Consider the following 24,516-nt stretch of genomic DNA (forward strand, 5'->3'; position numbering starts at 1 on the left):
TTACCATATTACATCTAAAAACATGACGGCCAAAGAAACAGACAGATTAAACCAATGTTAATAGGATATTGATTCCTGGGAGACCAATGTGTGCAAATGTGAACTGCATGAATTCAGAAACATGTAATAGAAGAAATAATACCATAGTGATAATAGTTTACATTACATAGCTAAAGTAACAAGTAACTAACTAGTTAGTGTTTGAGCATATCTTGAAATGGAGCAATATATTTTTTAAAGTGTAAATGCGCATGCAATTAAAACATAAAATATAAAAATGTGCAATAACGTGTTCATAATATAATATTTGAGAACATATGTGGGATTTGGTTATATATTTGTGTATATTTGTGCCACAGAGTATTTCATGCTTTACTGTCTCTACTTTATTATCTATAATCTTATTATTCTGTCTTTCTATCACATATTCTACTGTTAGAAGATGTTTTAATACACTTGTGATCTGGGTGCTGATTTAAAAGTTGACAGTAGAGGGTGCATTGAGGCAAGCACAGCAACTGTACCATTTACTTACAATATGCATTATGACTTCTTTTTTTTTTTTTTAACAAATAAATATGACACAAACACTTCCCAACCCAACATATTTTGATGTATCATCTAATATTTCTTTTGGAAATCCAAGGAGGTTTCACTTCAGCGTCTGGAGCTCTGAATTTTCTGATAATGTCTTGCTCCCCGTGATTTTCATCAGCCAATCACCGTTGTGCCCGACTGATGTGTTTGATTTTTACCTCCATGTGTGCCGTCTGTGTACTCCCTTACTCATCCGTGCACTTAGAAACGATGCGCCTGTTTCCTGGCACAAAGGGTGATCAGATCAAACGTGTGGACTCCATGACAGCAGCTGCTGGACAGCAAAACCTGTGCATCCTATAAGCTAGAAACGTTCATTTTCTACGCATCTCAGCCGCTTTTCCAGCGAAATAAATAACAGGTTTCGAGGACTAAGAGGCTATTTTACAATCTGTGTGATTAAACGGTTAATGCGTGCGGTTGATGTGAAGTAGAGGCCGTTTTATAATTTCTTCCTCCCTAAATGATAGGGAGGCTTCATAGCTTAGAGGAAAACATTGATTTCTTAGTAGATCCGCAGCTGCTTGTTGTCAGTCAAACAAACATCAACTGATGGTGAGTAAAAATGTTTTTTAATCTGATAATAACCTAAATATATGTTGTCGTGCTTAATTATTCTTGTGAAGAGGTTGGGGTTTTACAAATAAAGGGTATTTTTTCCTCTGACACACCTGTCAGATCTCGGTGTATACGTGACTCTTGGTGTTATTAAGAGGTTGCTTTTTCTTATGCCTCTCTTCCTGTGTCCCCACCAGGCGACCAGTGCCAAGAGGCCATCTCTGCAGGGTCCGGTGCCCCCTCCTCGCAAGAAGACAAGCCCCAAACCAGAGCTGACTGAGGAGCAGAGGCAGGAGATCAGGGAGGCCTTTGAGCTGTTCGACACCGATGGATCTGGATACATTGATGTCAAGGAGCTCAAGGTAAAAGGGGCTCAAACGCTGGTCAGAAACAACATGTGCCAGGGGAGAAGAAACAGTAGCATCCTTGTTCTTGTAACCATTTTCATCAGGGTGTCTGTGCTGTCCATTCTGCCAGGTTGCAATGAGAGCTCTGGGGTTTGAACCGAAGAAAGAGGAGATCAAAAAGATGATTGTTGAGGTGGATCAGGATGGCACAGGGAAGATCTCCTTCGCTGACTTCTTGAGTGTCATGACACAGAAAATGGTAGATATATCTATGTTGTATTGCTTGAACTGTTATGCATATTTCTATTCATTGTAAATCCACATCATAGTGAAATACCATAGTGGTCACAGATGAATTTCTCTTTAGGTTTGAAGTAAGTCACTAGTTTTGTTCAACAGCAAAAAGACATATTTAAATCTATTAGAACCCATTTTATCAACTTGTTTTGTCGCCTTATTACATGACTACATGATAATATTTTATCTGAATTCAGGCTGAGAAGGATTCCAAAGAGGAGATCCTGAAAGCTTTCCGCCTATTTGATGATGACGAGACAGGGAAGATCTCATTCAAGAATCTGAAGAGAGTAGCCAAAGAGCTGGGAGAGAACCTGACAGATGATGAGCTGCAGGTAAGGCATAATAAAGTGTCATAAAAAATATGTATGCTTAAAAAACACTTTTAAATAAAAGGCAGACCACTGCAACATGCAAAATTCAGACTGCAACTTTGAATGTCAAAACACCATTTGCTCATGAATGCCATCAAATGACAAAACGGTTGATTTGCTTTGTGTCTACTGTGTCCGTCCTCTTTATTTCCTCTTCGACTGTGTGCTTCTGTAGGAAATGATTGATGAGGCAGACAGAGATGGAGACGGGGAAGTGAACCAGCAAGAGTTCCTCCGAATTATGAAGAAAACCTGCCTGTACTGAAGGAGGTGCATGAGACAAGGTTGGGTGATGCAGTGTTGAGGGGACCATGTCTTCTTTTGTTTTCTTTTTTTTTTTTTTTTTACATGTAATGCTGCATAATGCATATTTATGGTTTGATCTCTTACCTTTTCTTATCATTGTGTTGTGCCGTGAATTTTCACTAAGAATGATTCCAATCATATCAAAATGTTTAACTGTCACATGCTTGGGAAATAGTTAAAAACTTGAACAAGCAGTCCAGTCAAATGCCAAATGATCCTGCTTGGATTTACATTATAATGTAAATAATGCAACACATTTGCCAAAAACAGTAGAACTCAGTGCAAGGTTTTTCTTGTTTAGAATGCTGCATACTTTTGTGAAAAATAAATTATTATGGATTATATGGAGGTTATTTTGTTGTTAAGAAATTCTCAGTGCCTGCCTTAAACACAGTACATTCCAATGTGTAGCCTCATTTTTCAGTTTGATCCATCTGTAGATTGTTGAGTTGAAACTGGCAGCTGCAGTGTTTCATGTCTTGGCTGTTGTGTACTGATTGTTTAGTTAGTGTGAGCAAGTAGTTAACCGCTGATGATTAGGGGGCGCTGTCTCATGTCAGTGCCACCTGTGGATTTGTGCCTGTGCCTCTTTTACGGGCGATCGTCCCAATCATAATCAGGGAAGCTGCACGACCTCTCTGACCCGCACACCTTCCCCCACAAGCATCTCTATCTTTAAAATATGATTGTTGATGTACTTTTCTTGAGTATTCATCCTTCTGTTGTGCATACTTTCCTCTATGTATTTTTGAATGTTTTGTATAATATATAGTGAATTAATGAGTAGATAAACAGCATATTATTGTTTGAGGTACAAATTAAATATATTAAAGCAGTTGATCTTGTCTTGTATTTTTCATTATTATCCGGTAAGAATCGGATTCAACAACTTGAGTTTTTTTTAACTCATCATAAAAGCTTGCTTTTATCATTCTGCCACTAATAGACACATATTGCCTTTGAAAAGCAAGTTTTATAGGAAGATGATGCTATCAACAGAATTCAGAGCATGCTGTGTTCAAGACAAAGAAAGTTTTCTCCTCATTCAGGCAGCACAAGTAAAACTGCACCAGTTCTTCACATGAATGATCATCAGACTGTATGACTAACTTTGGATGTTGACTTTGTTCCTGTGCTGCAGCTCCTGTCAGCCATACACCAGAGGTATGAGTGATACCCCCTTGGGGGTTGCTATATCAAGAGAATAACTGTACAGGTAGACAGGTAGCTGTCCATGATGACAGGAACCGAAAACAGAATGGTCTGAGCTGTCTGAAGGGTCTGTGTCACACAAGCTGTCTGGCACAGAGCAGTCCTGTGTGAATGTTGCAGCAGAGAAGAAAAGAAGCATCACAGGATGGTCAAGGAGCAGAGAGGCAACAAGAGAGCAGCCCCCAAGATTCAGAACTGATGTCCCAGACAGGCAAGGTGAGCATAAGAGATGAACAGTAGGAAACGGAGAACTTCAAGAATTAAGGGTGCAGGAGCCACCTGACAGCTACAAAGTGGTGAAGAGGTCCACCTGTATGAATAAAAACTGCCAACCATTTTCAATCTGAAAACATTGTTATTGCTGGAAGTTGCACTTTTAAGGAAGTCTCAGTTAAAATGAGTTATTGTTACTACTGTTTTACTGTGCTGCACTTCCTCAGTAATCCCCTCCCAGCATCTTCCAACAGACATGTGTCCTAACTTTTACAAGCAAAAAAATATTTTTGAGCCTGCAAAGTTGTCAAGGAAGAAATATGTAAAATATATTGCATTAAGTGTTATATGAATTTAAAACAGTTCTATGCCTGAAATGCTGTGATCATGGTGCTCAGGTCGCAGCTCACACACATACTGAACATCTTAACCAGGTGGCAGATGGAGTTTTTTCTGTTCCTGGGCCTCTAGTGTTGTCACACTGCAGTCAGTCTCCATGATATGAAACTCCCTCTGATCTGCTGCCTTGATAGTTTTGTTCCCTATAATAGAAAATACAACTGCATGTTTTCTTTGTTGGGCAGAAGATCCAATCATAAGTCTCTAGCACATGGAAAGCCTAAATAACACTTTTTTTTTTACCTCATTTCAAATAATGTGCTTCAGTTATTTTTCCATCTTGATCATTTCCGGCTCAACGTGGTACAGTAGACACATAAGTCAGTTTCATTTCAACAGCTGACTGCATCTTTCTGTTTGATGCCAGCTTCACCATGTCAACATGTCAGACCTCAGGCCTAAGATCACATTACACATTTAAACTTTATTAGAATCATACAAGTCATAAAAGTCACATAAAAATGTAATCAAACATTTATCGTACACATAAAAAACTGCAAACAAGATACCAGAGACACTGCATCATCTACACGAGCATGAACTTGTCATTTGGGCTCAGTTTTTCCAGTCACAGCAGTTCCAATGTAAAAGACAGACATTACATGAATAGAAAAATAGATTCATTATTAATAATCAGAGCTGCACAATAATCTAAGACGATTTCACTGAGGTAACGGTTTTGAACAGGTTTACCATGGTTCTGTGTTTTACTCTGTTTCTGTCACAGGGATGAACTCAACTTTGACTCAGTTTAGTCTTTGAAGCAAAGTCGGCACTAAGTTTACGCATTACTTCTCCGTGGCTTTGTCCTGCCAGGTTTTGTCGTACAATCCCATAATTCTCTTTGACAAAATTGGCAAAAGGCGTGGGAGGGCGTGGCGTGGAGGGCGTCAGTAAGACAAGCTGACCAGTGCAGAGAGCACACGAAAACCTCTGTGTGTCCAATGACTTGGAATGACGGCCAATCCTGTTGAGTATCATGGTAAAGGAATATTAAAGAGTGGAAGTTTAGACAAAAATCTGTTAATGCAAGAACAAGAAGTTAATAGACAGAATTCATTCAACGTACGTATTCTTGCAGCGGGTGCACTGGTACTGGAATTTGTACTTGATTTCATAGGTGTGACAGCGAGTGACCATGGGCAGCTCAGGATGCACCACTGTGGACTTGCGAGCATACAGTTTCCAAAACGGCCCGTGTCCGTCCCTGACGCCATTAATGAGCCACGTTGCAGCATGACACATCTCATGAATCAGTGTGTCTCTGAGACGATCTACAGGGTGGAAAAAATAGATTGGCAATATGATGTAATGATTCGATCAAATATAAGCAAACAAACGTTTACTTTGCATGACAGAGACACAATTCACAACTTCAGACTACCGGGCTCACTAAAAGATTACCTGCAGAATCACAGACTTTTTCTGACAGTTCAATGCGAGCGTAGCGGCTCCCTCCCCCTCGCTCCTGCCCAGTGATGCAGTAGCCAGCTGTTTTCCGCATCTTCTTATTCCAAGTCACCGACATATTTGTGGGAAACTAGAAAAGAAAACATATGATCTTACCGAAGCAATTAAATGATTTAAAATATGTATACATTCATAATCAGATAACATTTCTTAAGAATGTAAATGAAACAGGGAATAAAACTGCTGCTCATTACCTTACTATCAAATACACTGGTATTGTACAGCTGGTAGAGTTTGTTGGTGAGGTCTGCCTTGTTCTGCTTGAAATTACGGCTATAGTTGGCACCAGGGTTTGAGAGAGACTGCAAGAAGCAACCTGGGGTTTTACACAGTGCTAACCTAGAAGGGAAAGAACATGGTAAACTAGAGACAAATGTCTGCATATAAAAAATAGTGAATGAATGAAGCATTTCTGCAGCATTCTCATCTTATCACTGGAAAAACTGGTACCTGCTGCTGGGGCCGTGTCTAGGCTCTGTCTGACTGACTTTGGGCTTCAAGATGGTGGATTTCCCTGGAATGGGTGTTGTTGGCCCCTTTATGGAAGGAACTGACACGGGAGGGTCCTTACTGCATTCTGGATTAAAGGTTAAAAGAAGAAGAAGAAGAGAGAGTCTCATAACCAGACTGAAAATACAAGCTACACTGATTCCAGATGATGATAAAGATTAAGCAGTTACCTTTGATGTTCTTAGGTGAGCATGCAGTGTCAGGGAACTTGTTTTTCTTTTTTAGTCTATCCAGCAGGGACATGAACTCCTCTTCAGAACTGCCTGATTCATCCAGTTTGAAAGGAGCTGACAGAGTACGTCTGGGAGTAGCCAGTGATGTTAAGGCTTTGTGGGATGGCTGAGTGAATGGAGAAGGAACTGGAGGCAAAAACTGTTTTGGTGAACTGTCCTCCGAGTCACACAGTGCACCGCTCTTCTTGTTAGACTTTGGCAGGGTCTTAGGCTTTGAGTGTCGAGTTCTCCAAGTGCTCTTGACTACAATATTATCATCATCATCATCACTTTCGCTAACAAAGACTGGAGAGTTCCACTCAGACAGTGGTCTCCTCAGTGACTGATGGGCTGCTGGAGTGTTGCGCTTCTTAGGTACTGCAAAAAATTAAGAGGAGGAAAATGTATACAATTTATAAATGTAGTTTTATGTTGCTTTTCATGTAATCAAGGCATGCCAGCACTGATTGTGTCATCTAGGGTTACCTTTAGAAGATGATTTTGCCTCAATAAAGTCCTCGTCTGATGTGTAGTCATCCACTATGAATTTTTCGAGGCTTTAAAATAAACACACGAAAAACATATTTTTCAAAAGAAACTTCCCATACAGTAATTGTGCCTTCAGGTGAAAGAATACATCGTAAACTCACCTGTCTTCACTCGCACTCTCTGATATTTTCTTAGGCTTGGTTTTAGGAGTTTTCACTTTATGCAGAACTTAAAAATGCAAAAAGATGAGCATAAATTTAACCTACATTATGAGAATATTTTCATTTTAATCTTACCGATGTACTCACAGTGCCCAGTGGAAAATGGCAACTTACATTTCTCAAAACTGTCGTCATCGTCCGAGCTCACCACAATCACATTTGAACTAAAAAGAACAAAAACGGCTTTCAAGTTGAACTACAAAGACCAGTACTTTGACAAGGCAAAGCAGAAGTGAAACTGGAACCATAAACAAGACACAGATGCAACTTCACACAAACAAATTAGTGTGTCCCATTGTCATACCTTTCTTTCTTTACAGCACTGCGTGGTTTCTGTGAGGTAGGTTTAGCTTTTGGAGTAGCCCTTGCCACAAGTACTAAGGACACACAAGGGTAAAATGCACATAAGTGTTTATGCAACTTCAGTCACATTATTAAGGTTGCACTTATAAAGAATGTAATAGTTTGTCCACTCACACTGGTCAAAGTCATCATCACTGGACTCGATCAAAGCCTTATTTCTGTACTCCTTGCCCCCTGAGTACTGGTTCTCCTTCTCTGGATCATCTTCACTGTCAGAGTGGAACAGCTGGGCAGGCCAGGCTGACTCATCCTCAGGTCGGTAATCACTTGTGGCACCATGACGAGACTTGCCAATTTCATGTATCAGCTAGAAATGATTATAACTGTCTTTTTAACCAAGTCTCACACTTACATAAATAAAGTCCAAAGATGTTGTTTTTTTTTAAAGGCCACCCCACTCTTCTTTCTCCCAGTTACCCACTGACACATATCTTCAATGTTGTTGTTCGCTTACGAGTCATAATACATATAAAGTGTTGATGAAATAGGTTATACAAACCTTCTTTTCTGCTGCATCCAGTCCTCCCTTATCGGTCGTCCACCCCAACTTTTCAGCGACTCTCTCAAATAATTTGGAGTTGTACTCATTCATAGTTTCGTCTGCTCTGTGAAAACATTTAACATTTAAAATACAGCGCTAACGCCTGTTGTATAATTTAACTGTCAAACTAACTAAAAAACCGAAATGTAAGCTGATGGCTAAAATTCATTATTTCAGTAAAGACAGGAGAACAACAAACTACTGTAGCTAATTTAGCGTCGAAACAGTTAGCGTTACCATTAGCAACATGCTAGCTAACATTACGTTTAGACCCAAGTTAACTTTTTGAAAGTGGCTCAGCGTCTCAATTAACATGTTTCATATCAGCTCCCCAGGTAAAGAAGAATTGTATTGCTTCAAATTACTTATATATGTGATATGTGGCAGCCAAACGCACCTCTGTTGTTTAAAGCCAAAGGGACAAACGGAGCACACACGCCAAATTTAAATCTACTGAACGGATGTCGTCACGAAGACTATAGACCAATCACAGCGCGTTTCCCCTGAGCCGATGACATCACCACATGCTTTAAATGGACAAATGGCACATTTACACTCATGTAATCACACCCATTAATGGAGTCATAGACTTACCTGAATGTCTCCATTAAATGATACTCTACTGCATTTTAGAGGGGATATTTATTGCCCTTCCTCCTCCACATTGATTATTCCGATATTGTTACTTTGTACAGAGCCCCTTAGGGGACATTTTGGGGGGGGGGGGGTAGGTACAGGGGATCAAACATTTACATTGGTACAGGGGACACTATACATTAAAAGTAAAAAATCTACTATGATAAAACATGTCTGTGAACACAGATGGACATTTGTGAAGGGCAATAATCCTATGACAGCTTTTAAAACAAGCCGTTGGTTTATCTTTTCTTATACCCACACCTGGGGCAAGTCAGTGCAAGAGACAGTACCATGTTTCAACAATCTCTTTATTTTAGTTTTTTTTAGTTTTATTTTATTCAGAGCCATTGACAGCATACAGTTAACGGACAATACAAAAACAAAAACTGCTTAGAAAATACTTACCTAGGCCGTTCCTTGTTTGTGTGATTTAAAAAAACAAGATCAATTCGATAACAGCTTTTACCTAAACTGAAATTGAGGCCCATTCCAATGACTTGAAGCTCCTTTGTCCAGTCATCTTTACAAGCATAGTGAGACATCGAACGGGACAACAGCTAGTGAACATATTCCATAATTGACAGCAAAATTAATCAAAGTTGGCATTTGGAGAGGCGAAGAAGTCTTCTTGACTGTATTCCTCAAAACTTGCACATCTACTCACTGCAGTCATTTAATAACAGCTTAAGACAAACTAAAGAGCAGTCGTTTGTAAATCTATGTTTTTACAACTGCATGTTAAAGCTGATGAAACTTAGATCAGAGGTACAATTTTCATGTTGCAACATTGTCCTTTTAAAACACACAACACCCTTAATCCATTTATAAATAGATCAACAAGTAATGATGGCTGGTCATTCTCCCCACAAGTTGCATTAGTCCTGTATGTACACAGACAGGAAAAAAACAAAAACAAAACAAATCCACTGATCCAAGTACTGACGGGAATAGCAGGGCATTCACAATCTTCTCATGCTTACCAAATATACTGTGGTTTAGGACAAGAGTCTCAGACAAAGTGCCATAAGGCCTCAGGCTCTATCTGGCTCAGGAAACACAGATGTGTGATGCAAAGACGGATGTGATGGTCAAATGTGTACATCTGTAGGCTCCTTTGCAAATAAGAAAGAAAGGGGATGAATGAGAGGGGTGGAGACAGTCATTCAGGGGGAGGGCTGGAGTGGACCATTCAAGCCAGGGTGCTGAAAATGTTTGTTTTTAAAAATAAAAAAAAGATGGTGGGATGGACTGCACATGGGTGGGATGATGGGGAGAAGAAAGTCAGCGTGCTTCCAGTTCAGGCATTCTCACTGGTTTCTACTGTCTGGAATTTGACCAGGTGTTCTGGCTTATTGCCGTTGCTATGGTGCTCCCACATCTGCAGATAGAGCCTCTCCAGATCTATTGTGTACTGCTTGGTGTTGAAAAGAGGGCTGCAGATTCGCTGCTTCCACACACGTGCTCTAACCATCTTCAAGCTGCAGGAGATATAATATTGAATGGTCAGAACTGACAGTTCAGCAAACACAACAGACAATGCTCTTCAAAGAATTCAGACACAATTTCCACTTACTATTCCATGTCGGAGCCTAGTTTGACTGCTGTGTCCTCGTAGTCCTGACGACTGTGGGCTATTAGCTCGGGACAGCCCAGACAGTTGAGTTGTGAGGCAGCCACACGGGAGGCAAGCGTCTCACCTTCAAAGAGTTCACAGGATTAAGAAGCAGCCTTAACTTGTTTGACAGATGCTACAAATGTTATTGTATCCCAAAAAACAGACCATTTTTATTTCATCAAGTTGTCCAATTTTCTTGATATTGTGGTTAAAATTATTAAAAATTGTATTCACTAGGTAGCCAAAGTGTAATAACATGAGAAAACAGTCTGTCCCTTAAAACCCTGATGCCTCACCTGGCATTGTGACCATAGGGGTGCCAGCCCAGAGAACATCCATGCCTGTGGTATGACCGTTGCACAGGGGGGTGTCGAGGCACACATCAGCCAGCTGGCCCCTTCTCACATGCTCCTCCTTGGGGGCAACAGGAGAGAAGATGATGCGAGAGCCGGGGAGACCCATGTTCTGAGCATACTGCTGGATGTTTGGCTCGCCCACAGCAGGGAATCGAAGAAGCCATAACACACTGTTGGGCACACGTTTCAGGATCTGCAGGAAGAGGGAGTTCAAACAGATTTTTAACCTGAACTAAAGAAATTAAGTATTAATTTGTAAACACAAAGTTGAGGGAACACTCAGCAGATATGACCCGAGTCTGTCAAACTTACGTTGGCCCACATCTGAAGGGTAGGGGGATCGATCTTGTAGAGCTGGTTGAAATTGCAGTAGACAATGGAGTCCTCGGGGAGACCATACTGGGAGCGGGTTGTCACAACAATTGTGCGTGGCACCTCCTCCCCAGTGGCAGCTTTGTTATTGATCTAAAATGAGGGACAAAAATAATGTCACCAAGAGTTAAAGTGGCCACAACACTTTCATCCAAAGCATTTTTTTTTTTTTTTAGTGTCACAGGCCTCAATTGACTTGTGACAATATGATGCTCGTAAAGCTGAGATATTACCACTCTTTTACAGCCAATCAAAAGTGCTTACACTTCACCTTGCCAATAGTTCTGTGCTTGGACCTTAATTTCATTAAAGACACCATACATGTAAAGCCCAATTTCCAGCGGGTCCGTCAGTGGCGCTGAACAGCTGCACCGAGGTCATCAGAGCTGATCGTTGCCACTCTAATCAATGAGAGTGACCCCACTGGGAGCGCCGCGGCACGTCTCAGCAGCGGTTCTCCAAGCCGCGGCGCTATCAATCTATAGCAGTTCCATTTTTGACGGAGTCGTTTCTAAATCGTGTCAAGCTCAACAGAGCCAAGTCAGACACGGAATCAGCATAAAACTTCCGGTCAACTGACAAAATAAAACAACCCATTCAGCCTCCCGATCGTATTTTCAGCAACAAACACAAATAAAACAGACAGATAAAGACACCATTTATCTACGTAGCCTACCGACACAAGATAGAAGCACAAAAATCAAAGAAAATGACCAAATCAACTAAATTTGATCAAGTTAACAAAATTGGGCCGTTTAGTTATGCTGCTACTACAGTAATTACGGTAGCCTAAATGCACTTGTTCAGATTTGATTGGGCTGCCGCAATTACTGTATTGACAGTGCAACTTAATTCAAAAGGCAGATTTCTCTCCCAGGGCATGCTCCGTTCCGCTGCCAGTGTGGCTTGACGCCGGGCAGAGGACGGAGCAAAACCGTGGCGCAGCCATTACGTGCCACTGAGAGACCCGGTGGAAATCCGGTTAGGGGCAAAGTCTCAGAGACAACAACCTCATCTGCTGAACAGATCTGGAAAAGCATCGGGCAAAATCCAAATGCCGCTCTTGCATCTGTAGATGTACCCGTGTTCTATCTACTAAGGTTTGTGTTTACACAAACAAGTGTGACCCAGTTATGCGTACCTGTGTGGTAGCCAGGCCATTGCTGACAGTGAAGCCATTAATTGTGACCTGGATTTGGCCTTGGTTGATCATGTTGATGATTGCTTCAGCTGCTGTGTTCATGGGGATGACCGGCATGGACAGAGCTCCATTGGTGTCTCCAGCAGCATCCTGGTTGTTGTCACACTTCATCTGGCCAGAGAGAATAGTTTCAACTTAAATGCTTGTATATGTTTAAAACGCAAATATTCAATAATACACCATTTTTGCCTGTATGGATTTTACCAGAGAAAATTTGGTGAGCGATAGGCCAAGATTTTCTCATTGATATAACCCAAGACAGAAATGACAAAGTGGTTCATTGTTATGTTCTGGTATCATGACATTAATTGGCAGACAACACCATGTAGATATACTGTCCACTCTGGCACTCCATTGGTTTCTCAATAGTATTAAAATTAAAAAACTACTTGGTTCATCAAGGCTCACAAAACTTAATTTACTCACCTTTATCACTTTGACATCTGGCAGACTGTCCAAGAAGGCCTTCAGATCAATACCATTGAGAACAATGCGGTTGTCAAAGATGTGTCCATTAGACTTGAAATCAATCACAGCTTTTTTCTGTGGGTCAAAAGAGAGACATTAAACTTAACTATTACATTGACACAAGGGTTACTCTTTTTCAAACACATACTTTTTTCTAACAGGACACTGCAAAATACTCACAGAAACAAAATAACAGAAATATGAAGCTGGACAAACCTTGAGGTGAGGGAACATATTGGCATGGTCTCCAATGAAGAAAGTGTGGGGCATGTAGGCAAGTTTCTCAGAATACTGCTCAGCTACTTCCGAAGGTGACGTCTCCTTGTCACTGATGATGTAGTCCATGAAGGGAGCACCACTCGTTCCTGGGTATCCTAGCCACATAGTCTGTTGAATGAATAGAGACAAATAATTGAAGGAGCATTCTTTGATGTGAACTATTTACCTCCAGGATGCAGCTTTGCATCAATTAGAAATATGGAGAGCTTACCTGAACAGGGGCTGGGCGGAGGGCAAACAGCTCATTTCGGGCTCCCTTGGTGTATCCATTCATGTTGACCAGAATGTGGATTCCATCCTGGTGAATACGATCAGCTGCCTTGCCATTGCAAGGAATCTGGAGGATGAGAAATGTATTAGTTTCACCAAAAATGGGTCACGTTGTTACATCACTACAATACTATAGATATAACCTGTCCATTAGAAATGTATTTCTTTAAGATTAATAGACACTTAGTAAATGTTCAACATTGATACAACAGTTTGTTACCTGTGAGAGGTCTGTGAAATGATGAGCCTCTGCTACTACTTTCACTCTGAAGTTGGTGCTATCATCAGGGCTGAGTGCATAGCAGAACACCTTGAAGAAGAAAACAAACTTAAAAATTGAACTGGCATTCACACAAATGATCCTTTCCAGTCAAGTTTGTGTTACTAAAGGTAACAATTACAATAAGAATCACCAACCTCAAATTTCTCAGGATTGTGCATTCCAGGAATGGACTGCATTAGGTGGGAAGTAGGGTGGTTGCCGAAGTCCGAGCTGACATAACCAACACGCAAACGTCCACTACTGGCCTTCAGATCTTTAGGATGCTCAAAAGCAGGTTTGTGCAGTGCATTGATCTGTGGAATAAGCAATGGTATAAGATTAAAACTAGGGTAGGACAGCTAATCCCAGATGATACAAGTTACACTGACTAGCAAGGTGGACTCTGATTCTGAATAATAAAAAAACTGAGTCTGATCAAATCAAGTCAAACCTTATACCATCCCCTCAGCCCTGCAAACCATCCATTCACCACCAGCAGTCACCTCTTTTGTCACCCAGTAAAATAAAGCTAGTATCTCACCCATCCCTTACCTACCCCATATCCCTGCAGACAGCCACTGCATCACCAGCCACCTTCCATCCCCCTTCCCCCCCAAAAATGAATCAAAGGTTACTTGCTTTCATCAGTGCGTGTACCTTGTCCAGGCAAAGGTTTCCATGGCGTTCAGCAATGGCCTTGCGGAAGCCGTGAGAGAGCGGATACAGCATACTGTGGTGTGGGTGCACTGAAGGCAAGCGGTTCTTATCCAACTGGTCCGCCACAATGCTCACAAGCTTCTTCATCCGCTCATCATAGTCTGTCCAGTCACACACAATCTGAAAGAATGGTGGAAATAACAAAAGTAAGAAAACGTGCTTCTACTTCCAACAGGCACAAAATAAATACTGCACTCTAATAAATATTTGACAAATATATTAAAAGTAAGAACCTGCAAGCAATGTGCCAAGTTACAGTACGCATCAGGGAAGTCTGGCTTGAGTTTCAAGGCTGTGCGGTAAGATGCAATAGCATCTGGGATGTTTCCAGAATCCTAATGGTAAAGAAAAATCGTAGAATTAAAAAAAAAAAATGGTATTAGTTGCAAAAATACTATATTAATTTCTGTCTTATTACAAGACACAAAACATGAGACATGACAAGACACATTTCTGAGCACGGTCACCACAAGTGCAAAAATCCCAAAAAAAGCACCCAAGTTAAATGGGAGAATTCTCCTTACCTTGTGGATAGAGGCCAAATTGCTGTGAGCGTCAGCAAAGGCAGGGTTGATCTGGATGGCACGAGTGTAGCATTGGAGCGCTCCCTGTACATCTTGCATTTCCTTCAGTGTATTACCCATGTTTGAGTAGGCATCCGCAAATGTGGGACTGATTCTAACATCAAACAGGAAGACCATGTAAATGCCTGCACAACAATAAGGCACCATGCCACATTAATACAAATCAAGTTTGTAGGTATCTGTGTCATGAATGTACAAACCTGATGGCTTCCTTGTAGTGCATGAGGGCCTCCTGGAGTTTGCCCTGTTGCTGCAGGACACTGGCCAGGTTAGAGTGAGCAGCTGCAAATTCTGGGAACACCTGATGAAAAACAAAAAGCAATCATGTAAGAATTTACAGCCACCATCATGGTCTAAAATTTGTTAAGAAATGAAAGGAAAATATGGATAAAAAACAGTCAACTCTGTGCTAACCTCTAGGGCTTTTCTATAGAGCTGAACGGCATCCTCAATGTTGCCCTGCTCACGCTTGATATTGGCCAAGTTGTTGAGGGAGTCTGCATGGGTTGGACACAAACGCAAGGCTGTGTTGTAGCACTCTTCTGCTTCAGACACCTGGGAAATACATTGGCACATTAAAACTTAAAGTCAGTAAATGTTAACAGGCTCAACAAATGACCTAAAGATTTAGATATGCAAGACAGCCAGACAGGGATCCCACACAGTACTGCCTTACATTGCCTTTCTCTTTCAGGGCATTTGCCAAATTGCAGTAGGCATCCGGGAAGTGGGGCTGCAATTCAATAGCACGGCGATAGGTGTCAATAGCCAGGTCAATGAGGCCCTGCTCATAGTAGACACAGGCCAAGTTTCCATGAACGACCGCATGGTTGGGACTAAGACTCAGGGCTCTCAGGTATCCAGCCACAGCTCTGGAAACATAAGATACAAGTCATACTCACATTGCACTGCATCTTTAATACATTCTCATATTTGGGGTATTAATACAGTGAACGCAACAATTGTAAACAACTTCATAACTGGTAGAGCAAATGACAGAATTATGACGATGTTGAAAGTAAATACAGTGCTTCAGCAGCTGAGTTCCAGCCCTGACTATTATAATTGCAGTGAGGGCACAATGGTTCTGCCCTGCGTAAACAATGGTATGCAACAACACTGCAACAAGATTAACACAGACAATGAGGTAATCCAAGTCACAATGTTCTTGGGTCATTTTATTTTCCAGGCAGGGTGTGGCAGAGTGCTGTTTTGCAAGACAAAGATTACACACAAATGTACAAAGAGAGAATCATACTGTTTACATTGTCATGATCTTGACTTACCTGTCAAAGATGCGTGCCTCCTTCAAAACGTTTCCCAAATTGATGTATGCATCAAGGAAATTTGGGTCCAGAGTCACAGCCTAAAAGTTGAAACAAAGGTTAAAACAAACTCAAAACAACAGGAGACACAAAGACACATAGATATAGGACTACAGAATTTTAACATAATTATGCAACTACCTTTTCAAAATGGTGTATGGCCAGCCATATCTCTCCCTGTGCATTGAACACACAGCCCAGGTTGCTCCAAGCCACTGCAAAGTTGGGCTGAGTCTCAATGGCTTTCAGGTAACAAGCCTTCAGTGGGTTTACAATGAAAAACCACAGGAAAGGAGAATAGGTAGAAAGGGAGAGGTATAGTATGTAGAGGGGAGGACAAGGGATTGTAAAGTAAAAAAAACAAAAAAAACAAAAAAAAAAACAAATAGAAGATTGAGAATAAAAGTAAGAAAAACAAAAAGGGCAGAGAAAGCAAAATTAGTGACTATTCTCCATGATGGCAAAAAGTGAGTCTACAGCATGGGCTCGCCTGCGCACAAATCTGCCGCGCTAAGCTGCATTGCTTTTTCCTACGCTGCGCAGATCCAACCAACACCCACACATAGGCCGTCATCTTGCAGTTATGACCACACTTCAACAAGAAGAGTGGTACCCTTACCCAATACAGTATACCCTCCTATAATATCAACAGTGATCAGTTATAATCCAAAGTACTAAATGAAATGATCTGATTTAAAATGTACATTTATATGCACAAATCCCCTAAATTTTATGTAGGTATGATATTTCACAACCTGGGATGCTGGACATTTTGTGCAGGTGATGGTCCCTGTAATGCATGCGCAACAATTCCATGCGGGCGCGCGGGTGTGTGTCTATCGCCACCATCACCACCACAGTGCACCATAGAACGCTGCGCGACCTTGCTGCTGGCACAGGTCGGTATTTCGCTGCTGCGCTCGCTGTATGGCCGAGTGACACAGCTGCAGACCAATATCCCCTGGCAGAACACCTGCAACACCAGACTGGCACACACTCAGCACCCGCTGTTTCTCAGAACAAAGGGTGGGCTTTGTGGGGAACCACAGCAACAAGTGGCTACGCTGTGATGTTAAGATATGAGGTATGTGGAAGTAAACAGCCAATTGGAAAGCATGTGTCAAAGAGTAACACAGAATAATTATTGTTCAGGACAAATGAGCCAATTATGTCTGAGATGTGGGGGCATTTGGGAGCGAGGCTGGTTCAGATTGGGGAGAGGTCCGCAACCAACAGGCCAAAGGGAGTGGGGGGTGGGGGCTCGCATGCTTGCGCGTTCCTTTTTGGTTGCTTGAAGGGTATCGCTGCGCAGCCCCTGCGTTACTGCAGACTCACAGCGCACTATCTGCATCATCATCAGAACGCTGAATCTCCAAATAAAGAAGGAAAAAACAAAACAAAACAGGAAAAATAACCAACATGTGAGAGTTAGAGGGTTCTTACTAGTTTTTCACCATAATTGCTTCCAAATCCAAGTTTCTTTTTACTTAATAAAGAGCTGGGTAATTAGTATAGCATATTTTAAGAATGCTTACTGTAATTTCTTTTGTTACTTGTTTCTTTTTCTTTTGTTCTTCAAAGAAATTATTGCTCAAGCATGAAGTGAGGTGGTTTTTCTTTTGTTGGCAGTTACAAACCCGTTACCATATTTTTGGACTTTGTCAGAGTGATGGCCGCAGCTGGCTGGAAGAAGAGGAGAGGACTGAGGCTGCCCTAGTGTTCCTTTCCGCCAGGCACCTACGCAGGAATAGTGTCACCCACCTGAAACCTTCTAAATAACAATATCAGTGGTGGAAAAACCAAAAGAGACAAAATCAGAAAACAAGATCGTTAGTAAGTTTTCAAACAATACATTCTTCTTTAAATATCGAAATAAAACAGGTTCTTCCAAAACACAACAAACATAAAAAACAGACTACTCTTAGTTTTCATTCATGCAATGAATGTTTCATCTCAAAGAAAACAAAAGGAATGCTTTGAGGGTAGCTGGGAGGGAAGAAAGGCTTTGACATGTTCAGTTTAGCTGTAAAATAGAGTCCATCAATTCAGTTTTCTACATAAACTACAGGAGGGCAGTTACTGGCTTGATCTTGCCCAAATGAACTGATCCCATTTCTTTGGGAATAATAGTACATATTTGAAGGAAAAGGGAAGAAGTATTAATCATTGTTTTCTTTTATTATTTGATCATTTCCATGGAATATTTTAATGCTTTGATTTTCTTTATCCTGGCCTGCTTTCTTGAGTCCTGGCCAATGGGGTGGGGAGAAAAGTCTGTGGTTTAATTCTTTGTATCTAGAGGCCTCCACAGCTCTGAAATAAAGAGGTCATCGCTTTTGCTGCGCGTGTTTCTGTCTTTCTAAACCAGCATCTGACGCAGGCGGTGGAGTACATTGTGAGCTGTCTGCCTGATGCCACTTGGACCATTTCACGTCACTTGAGATTTAGCCTTCTTAAACCCACGTTGTTTAACATTAAGTATCAGATAAGATAAACAGTTAAATAAAATTTGCATTGCCCACCAAAGTAACAGAAAAACAAAAGACTGTGTGCATGAAAAGCACAGTCTGTGTGTGCCTGGGCACTGATTGGGAATAGCAGAAAGGTCAGGAAGACAGCTCTGGGCGCGCACACTCCATCAGTCCTAAGCAAGCGCGCGGGGGGGTGGAGCGACAGAGCAGGGGAGCTTGTCACTCCCTGATGCTCCTCCCCACTCCTTAACCCCCCTCTAGCACAAAATAAGATGGCCTGTAACCAGTGGGACAATTCCACATCTCCAGATTTTACCCACACCAAGTAGTCCCCCTTAATTTACATACACAGGTTTAAAGCGACAAAGTGAAGGTTAACACTTTGGGGAAAGGCATCTAGCAACAGATGTACTGACTGCAAAGACCAAAAGCTCGTCATTAGACACTTTAACGTACTGGAGTATAGTGGTTAGGTTAGAAACCATCTTATCTTTTGCGCTGCAAAGATAAACTAGATTCTCATCAGTTCATATATTCTTCAAAGACCGAGCCAGCATTTTCCCACCAAAATCGACTAGATGAAAATGCATGTGTCGAGATTCAGATGACAATATAGATTTCAATTAAAAAACTTCAGCCTTTCTTCCTGAAAGAGGTGGGGTGGGGGCTGACCTCTGGTAAAAGGTCGGGGTAAAGCAAAGGACATTTGGTCATATAGGGTGGGGATAAAACATATATATATGTATATACATATATATGAAACTGTCTAAAAAGTAATCAACAGAAAGTTGTTTTTTTTACTATAATTAAAAAAAAAGATGAAATACAGGAAAGTTGGTTGCCTCAAACTGTTCTTGAGTCATTCCAGTCCAATACTTCCAAAGGCTTTTGATAAATTAGGGGTGTGAAGCTCACTGCAACTCTGAGATATGAGAAAAAAAACTGTTTTATGTCCTTCACTAAACTGAAGGGACTGAAGGGAAAGGGCTCTGTGTGGCTAAAAAATGTCAAAAGAGGGAAAAGGAACAACTATGGTCTTTTTGGGGGATACTAAAAACAAAAAATTAATGAAAAGAAATTAAAAAACAAACAAAAGAAAAAAAAAACACATCTATGCAAATTCCAACCCACTGTGACGTACCTTAGCCTCTTCCAAACGCCCGAGTGCTTTAAGCAGGTTTCCCAAGTCACTACGCACACAATAAAGATCCTACGGAGAGAGAGCAAGAACAACTTTTTCATTATCCTGCAACAATTAACAGCAGACCAATGTGTTGATTCCAAATATGGGTGGACAGAGTTTGCTGATTTTAACACCTCATGTGACTTACAGGATTGTACTGTAATGCAGACACGTAAGCCTGCACTGCTCCTTCCATGTCCCCAGCAGCCACCAGAGCTGCCGCCAAGTTGATGTATCCATCAATAAAATCTGGTTTCAGTCTAAGAGCATGGCGATAATGCTCTATGGCCTCCTGCAGTTGTCCTCGCTCCTTGTACACGTTCCCCAGGTTTGAGTAAGCCTCGGCCAACATTGGGTTCTGTTTGATGGCCAAGGTACTGAAGTGAGCAGACCTGTAGGGTCAGAATCGGTATAGATTGGTCACAATCCTGAGGAGTGACTGGCAGTGTTGGATTAAAGCCTTGTGTGCAGGTGGTGAAAAGTATTTTTTAAAGACCAGTGTGTACGATTTAGTGGCATCTAACAGTGAGGTTGAAAACCATAACTAACTGAATACACCCTTTCCAGGCATGTAGGAGAACATGAGGTGGCCGCAAAACTCAAAAAGTGCAAAAGGCCCCCTCTACAGCCAATGTTTGGTTTATCCGTTATCAGCTCCTGTAGAAACATAGCGGTGCAATATGGCGGGCTCCGTGGAAAAGTTATATCTACTCCATGTAGATATAAAGGGGAAAAAAATATTTAGGTGATTATACACTTGTTAAAGCATACTTGTTAATATCAGATTCCATTTCTACCAATAGATCCCTGAATCTTACACACTGGTGCTTTAAAAAAGGGTTTTTAAAAGACAAACACCACATGAATTAATAATATTTATGACATTTCACCAGCTCCCATTCACTGAATCCATCCACTGAGTGTTTATTACGCAAACTAAAATGATCATGCTAGCAGTATACTCCAAATGAAGCTATATTGTACAGAAAAAAGGTTGCATCTACCGCACTGGTTCTGACTGTCATCACGATTCATTACTCACGACTCAGTAATAATTGCTAGCTTTTATCTGCGCATTTTCCATCTGGATTCCTTACATTTTCTCCTCCTAGGTCCCACAAGCTTGTCTCGCTATTAATGTACACACCTGCAGTAGTCGTACATACATTTGCAGTTCAGCATGACCACACACTAAAACACACTTCACAAAAAAACATTTGAAGTATACTGCTGGCATTGGGAACACTAAAAACAATAAAAAGGGTTAAGAAAAATCAAACACTTAAAACGTCCAACTTGTAAGACCCAAAACCTTCACCGTGGTACCTGGAAAGCAAGATTATGGCTGCCACCGAAACTGTGTTAGAATCATGAGGGGACAGAGCAAGACTTGACTGAGCAACACTGAACAACATTTCCCACAAGACAGTTCAGTTGTTGCATTTGTTACCCAGACCAGCTGTGTGCACTCAGAGTAACAGAAGACCCATTATTCTCTGCACTTCCATGTCACATGAGTCAGGCCCTCACACCTCACCTGTCGAGTCTTCGGCACTGGAAGTGGATGGAGGACAGGAGCAGCAGCACGCCTGTGTTATCAGGCTCTTGCCGCCACAGCTGCATACAATGGCGCTCTGCCGCCTCAAAGTCCCCCGACTGATACTCCCGGTGCGCCAGCTCAGCCAACCCTTGGAAGGAAAGCATACGTTTTGTTGGTTCTGGAGCACCAACACAGCCCAAGGGGGAGGGGGGGGGGGAAACAACATGTTAGAGGTGATGGAAGAAAATAAGGCAGACAAATGAAAAAAATAAAAAATGAAATAAAAAGATGAGGCCATTGCGTTCAATGACAAATAATGGCTCATGATTTTAACTCAAGAGACAACATGGCAATTGTAAAAGTAGCAACAATATCAAATGCCAGAAAGTCTTTATTTCTACAACTACTTAAGTCAAGTTATTAAAAACATGGTAATCTTTGGAGATCTTCTATTTCAATTCTAAATTCACAATTAGACTAAACATCTAATCACTACTCTGTTAAATAAAGCTAATACGTTACATCTGATCCATTGTTATGTAATTATAATATTCATAATTGTTGAAAATGTTCCTTTATTGTGAAGTTGCATTATTCACATTACTGTAGAAGACTTTCAGCAGTGTTTAAAAATGACTGCAGTATCCTCTTCAAATACAAGAAACTGCACACTGCCACATAAATGAAACGCATTTTACGCTTCACTTGTAAATTTTTCAGAGTGAGAATTATTTAAATTGGGCCAAGGTAGACTACAGGTCTTAACTAAAGATCAGCCTGACTGCACTGATCAAAGTTTTCCTTCTTGACTGCACTCTGCAGAGATGCAATGTGCGATCATAGCTCGCAGTTTCATTCTTTCTGTCCATCAGTAAAACCTCTGTAGTGACAAACTCTGTTACATAAAAGTAAACCAGGGTTTCAAGTTGCAAAGCAGCAAAAGGAATATACAGAATACAAAATGTGGTGAAAAAAATCATGCGTGAGATGACAAACACAAAAAACAAACACTGGAGGGGGAGTGACACAATGGCAGAAGTTTATACATTTCATATTTTCCAAGTCTGACAGTACAGTGTCATCTCATGTTCGGTGGGTGGATACAGCAGCATGTGTACACATCTAACATCTGGCTTAATACCATACAGCCTTAAAACTTTTGTATCTATTATCATTAGTTATCTTTCTCTTGTACTGAATGTGTCTGGCTATATTTCTGAACTTGTTGTTGTAATTATCTATGAGGGTTATCAATTAGGCTCAACTGATTCTTAAATGTACAGCTCACCTAGTTCAATGAGTTTGACCTCCTTCCTCCAGGATGCCGCTATAGGACTCTAGTCCAGTGATGTATAGGATGAGTGATTATATTTCAGCTTCATATGCTGCTGTCTATATTATTTGATTATTCATTATGTATCTAGTTTAGTTGATGTTATCAAAAGGCTCTGTGCCAGTACAGATGAAAACTTCCAATTCTGCTGGACCCTGAGGTCAGGGTCGTTCAGGGCGTGGCATAAAAACCGCGAAGTCACAGTTTTAGGGCCATTTCAACTGGCATCGAGTGAATCCACACACCGGCACACTGATGCCATGATGTCGGAACAAACAGGAAGATACAGAGCAACCTGTTCATATCCATCCATGGCAATTACGTCATTGAGCTGCATGTGGGAAGGCTTGATGATTTTTGTTACATAACGCGACCACACACTGTGCAAGAATTAAATATCAGGTGGAATTCAGTTATTGGCCGAAATCAGATATAACTAATCACATCTGGTTTGAATTTGAGCGCACAGCCAGCAGATTTACAGAAACATAATAATTAACCTTGGAAATTTGCGCCAAGCAGTGATGTCTGCACAGTTAGTTTTATCAGGGCCCTGGTTGTGGCCATGATGAACAGCAGATTATACACGTCATGAGAACCAAAGGTTGAAACATTTTTTAAAAAGAACAGATCAGAAACCCATTTTTTAATATATAGTATGTCACACAAAATGTGCATCGAAACACAACTGCAGTTTACCGCTAATTAAATGTTGTTCGGGCTGCATGGTGGCTAGCTAACTCAGTTAGCTCCAACGCAACCCATTTTTTAGACAGACCCAGTCAAAACTACATTATACGACTGAATTGTTAAGTTTAACTTGTGTTCATAGCATTTAACAACATTAGCCACACTGACACTCGTAGTTTTAAACTACGGTTTCACTGAGTGCTAACGTTACTATCATGCTAATGTTAGCGTTACAATTAGCCCGAGTCTGTCTCTTGTTCGGGTGTAATGATATGGCAAAAGGAGTAAAAACTGGGCCTACATTACACATGCCATCATGTCCAAGTATATAACGCTTAGGACTATTTCTGAAATGATGGTTAAGTCTTTTTTCACTATCTTAATTTGCTTTAACATTGCTTGCTAGCCCGTCAAAGCTAACGCTCTGACACATGGAGGCATAGTGGTCACAAGCTTCCTGCGACTTACTCGACATCTTGTTAAACAGAAGAAACTCACCTGTGCTGTCAGCCACATTTCCCACTGAGCTCGCCATCTCCTCGATCTTCGTGTCCTGCACGGTGGTCGTCAATGTGTCTCCTGGTTGGTAACAGCTTCAGAGAAAATGTACGACGAGCAGTCAGTCGTCTTTGTCGGCTGCGGCCAGCAAACACGTTGCGAGCTCAATAGCTAACCTAATCTTTGATCGCCCGTACCTTTCTTAGCGTACAGTACTTAGTATATAGCTGGATAGTAATTAATAAGCCACCTCACCTCGTAACAATATCTAAATTTTGACTGACATTAAGCGTGTTATTTAATGGCTCCCACCGGTTTCTTGTCACAACAAAGCAGCTATGCAACATAAAATGGCGATATGGGTGGAACTCGTTTTTTGAGAGAAACTAGATCCACGGCTCGCCATTTCGACGAAGCATATCGATAAATCGTTGTATAACAATAATATTAAAAAGCATAAAAATCGATATTTTTATGTCTTCAAATATTATTTGCTGACCATGTGTCATAAGTTACACCATCAACAAAAATATATAACGGTTATGATAATGTTGCGCGGATGAATACATTGGTGCAGTGAGACAGTGCAGATAATACGAGGCAG

General features: G+C 41.1%; 3 protein-coding genes across 6 annotated transcripts; 1 reads left to right on the forward strand and 2 right to left on the reverse strand.

Annotated features, from left to right (window-relative positions):
* The first annotated feature begins 807 nt into the window (after positions 1–807).
* Positions 808–2,438, forward strand: cetn2 (centrin, EF-hand protein, 2). The gene is made up of 5 exons (XM_062425279.1): positions 808–870; positions 1,353–1,517; positions 1,633–1,761; positions 1,997–2,134; positions 2,349–2,438. Exons 1-5 carry the CDS (start codon positions 808–810, stop codon positions 2,436–2,438), a joined length of 585 nt encoding a protein of 194 aa, XP_062281263.1.
* A 2,547-nt stretch (positions 2,439–4,985) lies between these two features.
* On the reverse strand, positions 4,986–8,160 carry gcna (germ cell nuclear acidic peptidase). Its single transcript, XM_062425361.1, has 12 exons — positions 8,068–8,160; positions 7,683–7,875; positions 7,510–7,582; positions 7,320–7,369; positions 7,146–7,212; positions 6,982–7,052; positions 6,454–6,873; positions 6,224–6,350; positions 5,968–6,112; positions 5,708–5,843; positions 5,373–5,577; positions 4,986–5,270 (listed from the first exon to the last, which is right to left on the reverse strand). The coding sequence occupies exons 1-12, from the start codon at positions 8,158–8,160 to the stop codon at positions 5,039–5,041; spliced, it is 1,812 nt and encodes a 603-aa protein (XP_062281345.1). The 3' UTR covers positions 4,986–5,038.
* Positions 8,161–9,038: 878 nt separating this feature from the next.
* Positions 9,039–24,227, reverse strand: ogt.1 (O-linked N-acetylglucosamine (GlcNAc) transferase, tandem duplicate 1). 4 transcript variants are annotated; one of them, XM_062426072.1, is made up of 22 exons: positions 23,913–24,227; positions 21,389–21,539; positions 20,000–20,243; positions 19,810–19,878; positions 16,339–16,455; positions 16,159–16,238; positions 15,549–15,744; positions 15,287–15,427; positions 15,073–15,173; positions 14,813–14,966; positions 14,522–14,623; positions 14,229–14,408; positions 13,727–13,885; positions 13,530–13,619; positions 13,251–13,376; positions 12,977–13,147; positions 12,719–12,835; positions 12,233–12,403; positions 11,032–11,184; positions 10,660–10,912; positions 10,322–10,445; positions 9,039–10,226 (listed from the first exon to the last, which is right to left on the reverse strand). In XM_062426072.1, exons 1-22 carry the CDS (start codon positions 23,947–23,949, stop codon positions 10,046–10,048), a joined length of 3,117 nt encoding a protein of 1,038 aa, XP_062282056.1. In that variant the 5' UTR covers positions 23,950–24,227; the 3' UTR covers positions 9,039–10,045. The 4 variants fall into 4 exon arrangements, with proteins under 4 accessions (XP_062282056.1, XP_062282055.1, XP_062282054.1 ...); XM_062426071.1 differs by having other exon boundaries at positions 14,211–14,408; XM_062426070.1 differs by having other exon boundaries at positions 21,389–21,569.
* Between the last annotated feature and the right edge of the window lie 289 nt (positions 24,228–24,516).

This window comes from Scomber scombrus, chromosome 9 (assembly GCF_963691925.1).
Source record: "Scomber scombrus chromosome 9, fScoSco1.1, whole genome shotgun sequence".
Lineage (NCBI taxonomy): Eukaryota > Metazoa > Chordata > Actinopteri > Scombriformes > Scombridae > Scomber > Scomber scombrus.

Bases quoted from the DNA above. Each gene is read 5' to 3' on its own strand.
- cetn2 (XM_062425279.1), top strand. From the start codon at position 808: ATGCGCCTGTTTCCTGGCACAAAGGGTGATCAGATCAAACGTGTGGAC. The intron at 871-1,352 runs GCTGGACAGCAA...TGTCCCCACCAG, and splicing joins TGGACTCCATGACAGCAGCT to GCGACCAGTGCCAAGAGGCC. The intron at 2,135-2,348 runs GTAAGGCATAAT...GTGCTTCTGTAG, and splicing joins TGACAGATGATGAGCTGCAG to GAAATGATTGATGAGGCAGA.
- gcna (XM_062425361.1), bottom strand. From the start codon at position 8,160: ATGAATGAGTACAACTCCAAATTATTTGAGAGAGTCGCTGAAAAGTTG. The intron at 7,370-7,509 runs GTATGACAATGG...TGTTCTTTTTAG, and splicing joins AGTGCTGTAAAGAAAGAAAG to TTCAAATGTGATTGTGGTGA. The intron at 5,271-5,372 runs GTACGTTGAATG...GATACTCAACAG, and splicing joins TGCACCCGCTGCAAGAATAC to GATTGGCCGTCATTCCAAGT.
- ogt.1 (XM_062426069.1), bottom strand. From the start codon at position 23,949: ATGGCGAGCTCAGTGGGAAATGTGGCTGACAGCACAG. The intron at 20,244-21,388 runs GTGAGGTGTGAG...CTGACCCTACAG, and splicing joins CAGTGCCGAAGACTCGACAG to GTCTGCTCACTTCAGTACCT. The intron at 10,913-11,031 runs GTAAGTTTGACA...CTCTTCCTGCAG, and splicing joins CCCTTCAGATGTGGGCCAAC to ATCCTGAAACGTGTGCCCAA.